General features: G+C 50.2%; 1 protein-coding gene across 4 annotated transcripts in view; it reads left to right on the top strand.

Annotated features, from left to right (window-relative positions):
• The first annotated feature begins 2,900 nt into the window (after positions 1-2,900).
• Positions 2,901-3,835, top strand: part of RNGTT (RNA guanylyltransferase and 5'-phosphatase) — a 354,163-nt gene continuing 353,228 nt past the window's right edge. For 2 of the 4 annotated variants that reach the window (XM_011984441.1, XM_011984442.1), the window contains exon 1: positions 2,901-3,280. In XM_011984441.1, coding sequence (XP_011839831.1) covers positions 3,217-3,280 — 64 coding nt within the window. In that variant the 5' untranslated portion in view covers positions 2,901-3,216. The remainder of the gene's footprint in view (positions 3,281-3,835) is intronic. The other 2 variants (XM_011984443.1, XM_011984444.1) reach the window with 1 other exon arrangement.

Below are 3,835 nucleotides of genomic sequence, written 5' to 3' on the forward strand. Positions count from 1 at the left end.
GAGGTGGAGCTTGCAGTGAGCTGAGATCTGGCCACTGCACTCCAGCCTGGGCCACAGAGCGAGACTCCGTCTCAAAAAAAGAAAAAAAAAAAAAAGTTAACTGCTGATGGGGTGAAGAAAAAAGGATGCCTGGGGGAAGAACCTCTTATTCTTATGCAAATGGTTCCTCTACCAGGTAGAGAAGCTTAATTACTGTCAGCCTTGGCCAGGAAAGGGGAAGATGCTGTGGACATGTGGCATTCTCCAGCCCCAGCTGGGAGGAGAGAAGGAGCTTGGAGCCACGGCTTGCCTGTCCTTCCCAAAAAATGAAGGCAAAGGCCACGGAAAGGCCCTTGACCCCGGGGAGCGTTGGGGGTGGGGGCACGGTTTCTCTACCCTCAGAAGTCCATGCATGAAAAGGCTTAGAAATGACAGAGAAGTTTTGAGTCCCCATGTCACTCACCACTTCTCAAGTCCCACATTGGGTGCCAAAGCTGTTGTAGGACTTTCTCCTTAGTTCAGCTAAGAGCTGGGTCCTTGCAACATGGCCATGAAATACTAGGCTTGCAGATGCCTTGAAGGGTGAGAATGGAATTTATTGGGCAAAAAGAAAAAAAGGGAAACAGAGACTCTCCCCAAAGCCAGAGTGCTTCCTGCCTGGGAGACTGAATTCCAGGTTCCACCAGGAAAAGGAGGGGCCAGGTTCCTCCCCACTGCGAATGGCACAAATTTCCCAAGGTTCACCCCAGTGTGCATTCCTCCCAGTGCATAGGTCAGTAGGAGATTCTGCCAGGGAACCCTTCCCACCTGGCTGTCTTACCAGCACTTTGGCAGGCTGACGTTGGAGGACTGCTTGAGTCCAGGAATTCGAGATGAAAAAAGTATAAAAAAGTTAGTGGGGTGTGGTGGCCTGCACCTGTAGTCCCAGCTCCTTGGGGGCTGAGGCGAGAGGACTGCTTCAGCTTGAGGGGTTGAGGCTGCAGTGAGGCTGCCCGGATCATGCCCACTGCACTCCAGCCTGGGTGAGACAGTGAGACCCTGTCTGCAAAAACAAAAGATTTATCTACATAGCAAAGTGAAGAGGAAGGATTAATAAATACAAGTGTTTCTCAAGGAAATGTCCTAGGAAAAGGGAAGACAGATAAGATCTCTTTCTTTTGCCAAAAGAGAACGTTCAATCTTATTTTTTACATGTATACACTCTTCCTTAGGGGCAAAATGGATGTTTGATGAAAGATTCACCAACGACGAGAATCTACATCTGATAAAGAGGAGACGAAGACATATCTGGGAGTGTGAGTCAGGGGTTCCAGGAAGCGGGGGAGGAATCACGTTGGTCCATCTGTGTCTATTTTTCTTCTCACAGAGAAGAAAGAGACTTGGGCCTAGGAGCAATATGGCAGAAACACACATCAGGCAAGGCATTCCTGACAGGCAGAGAGAAACTGCCTACTCATTGGGATGCCACTCTCTTATTCTACTCTCTATTGTGGGCAAAAGGTAGCCCCAGGGTCCTCCCAATTCTGTGGCACTGAGTATGGAGAGGGCATAACTGGATAGCTGAGTAAAAATCCAGTGCACATTGCTGCCTTACAGCCAATAATAGTTGCTCCCCAGTGGTATGAAGCCTGTGTGTGCCTAGAACTGAGCTACTGGGTAGATACAGTGTGTGTGGGAAGGGGAGTCTCCAAGGGGAGTCATCCCCAGAAGGGGAAGGTAAGATACTCTTCCAGGATCAGGCTCACCTTTCCCATCCTTGGAGGGGGCTGGGGATGGAAGGTTTTATTTTTTTACCATTTTGGGCATGGTACACACTCTATCGGCAGAAAAGGGAATTAATAGGAGATTATTTGGGTAGACTGATGGCCTTAAAGCAAACTGGGTATTATCTTGTTCTGTCAGGGGAGGAGTTGACACTTTTACTAACAGTTCTGAGCAGACGCAACAGCAGGACAGACCAGAAGTGTGACCTAACTCAGGCTGCCTCAGAGAGATGGCTGTCAGACTGTCTCTATTGATGGGACTCTTACTGAGGGGGTCCAGGCATTCAAGGGGTTGAGTTTCCCAGAAAGTTCCCCACCGAAGCTTTAAAAATGTATTCCCTGCAGCCTTATGCTCTTGCAGTTCCAATACAGCATTGGTGTTTAAAGCCAAACTACTTTATAATTGATTTGCCATCATCCAGCTTTATATTTAACACTTTAATTTAATCTGGTAACAAAGGCTCGTTAAAGGACGGCATTCATAAAATGCTTCCAAGCATCTCTGCTTAACTCGAAGGGAAAATAAAAGGGACTGTTTATTTGGTAGCCAGAGGAGAACACCGCCACGAAAAGGTTCTCCACTGAGCAACTCCTGCCTTTGTCAATTATACACATTATTTAGTAACTTTTTTGGCGACATGGACCTTCTCAAACTCCCCGGTATGCTTTGAAACTTTGATAAAGAAATGTACAAACAAAACTCTAAGTGTTCTGGAATTAATTTCAGACGCTTCATAGATCCTCGTAAGTACTCACCGTAAGAAAAATTCCCCATTTCTGGTACTCCAATCTCACGCCCTTAGAATTCTCCTAAGACTTATTCCCTTGAACAACTTTCCCTAATACCAAATCAAACCTAGATCCAGCTGGGACACCAAGCTTGCGCTGTGGTAACGCTCAGAAGGCCTCCTTCATCAGTAAAACAGATGCCTTAATGGAAGTGACGGGCAATCAACGCATGGAAAGGGGCTTGGCTTCCCTCTTTTTTGGGTTTCTCTAGGTTGTCTAGATTGGAAAAAAATACACGCTTCGTCCTGCGGAGTTCGGTACAAACGCAATTGCACATACGCAAAGGCAACCAGGAGCGCAAGTGCGCGTCCGGGGAGCGCGACCGGGAGGGGCGGGGCCGAGCGGGGCGAGAGACGGACCGCTCCTCCCATTCGTCGCCGCCTTAACTCTTTGCTATCCTTCCGCAGAGCTTCCTCTTCTTTCCCTCTGACCTCGGAAAGAAGGGGGCGGGGCCTTCGGGGGCGGAAGTTGCAGTGCATTGTGGGTTCTCCTGGAGCGGTGGAGTTGATCCTGAATGAAAGTGGCGCGCTGCCCCTGACGTTACCCGGATTTGAGCGGCTGGAATTCGGATTACTGCTGCGATTCGGGTGTCTCGGACCCCGGTGCGCACCGGACCACGGGGAGGCGGCTGCAAAGGCGCGGCGAACGTTGGTGAGGGAGGGCAGCTCTGCGCAGCCCCCAAGACATGGCTCACAACAAGATCCCGCCGCGGTGGCTGAACTGTCCCCGGCGCGGCCAGCCGGTGGCAGGTAACCTGGACTGGGGGGTATTCGAATCCCCACACTCCAGCGTGCCCGGGGGTGGGCCGACTGAGGAGCTCAGCTTTTGGTGGTTCTGTGCCCGTTAGTGGTATTTCAGAAGTGGGATATGCTCCGTCTGATTACGCTTCGTGGACGAATGTTTGGGAACATGAACGGGAGGGGATGGTCGGCGGATGGGGGGCACTTGTCACTATTCCTGCAAGGCTAACTCTGCGAATGTGAAGGTAGACAGGAGGTTGGTGGCAGGAGGTGAGGATCCAGGAATACAGTGGGCATACTTTGAGTCTTAGTAGTTTGTGAACCTTTTAGGGTTCAACCTTCCCCTTGAAAGAAGGGATGAGTGTCAGTCTTGAGATGGAGGAGGATAAGGAGGGAAGGGGCGGTTCCCAGCGGTGAAATGGGGTCACATTGAGACTGGGAATCTGGAGGGTGTTTTTGTTAGTTTTTTGTTTTTATTTTTTTTTGTGAAACAGGGTTTCTCGCTGAGGCTGGCGATCCTCCCACCTCAGCCTCCCAAGTAGCCGGGACTACAGGCTCCTGCCA

Source organism: Mandrillus leucophaeus, unplaced genomic scaffold (genome assembly GCF_000951045.1).
Source record: "Mandrillus leucophaeus isolate KB7577 unplaced genomic scaffold, Mleu.le_1.0 Scaffold268, whole genome shotgun sequence".
Classification (NCBI taxonomy): Eukaryota; Metazoa; Chordata; class Mammalia; order Primates; family Cercopithecidae; genus Mandrillus; species Mandrillus leucophaeus.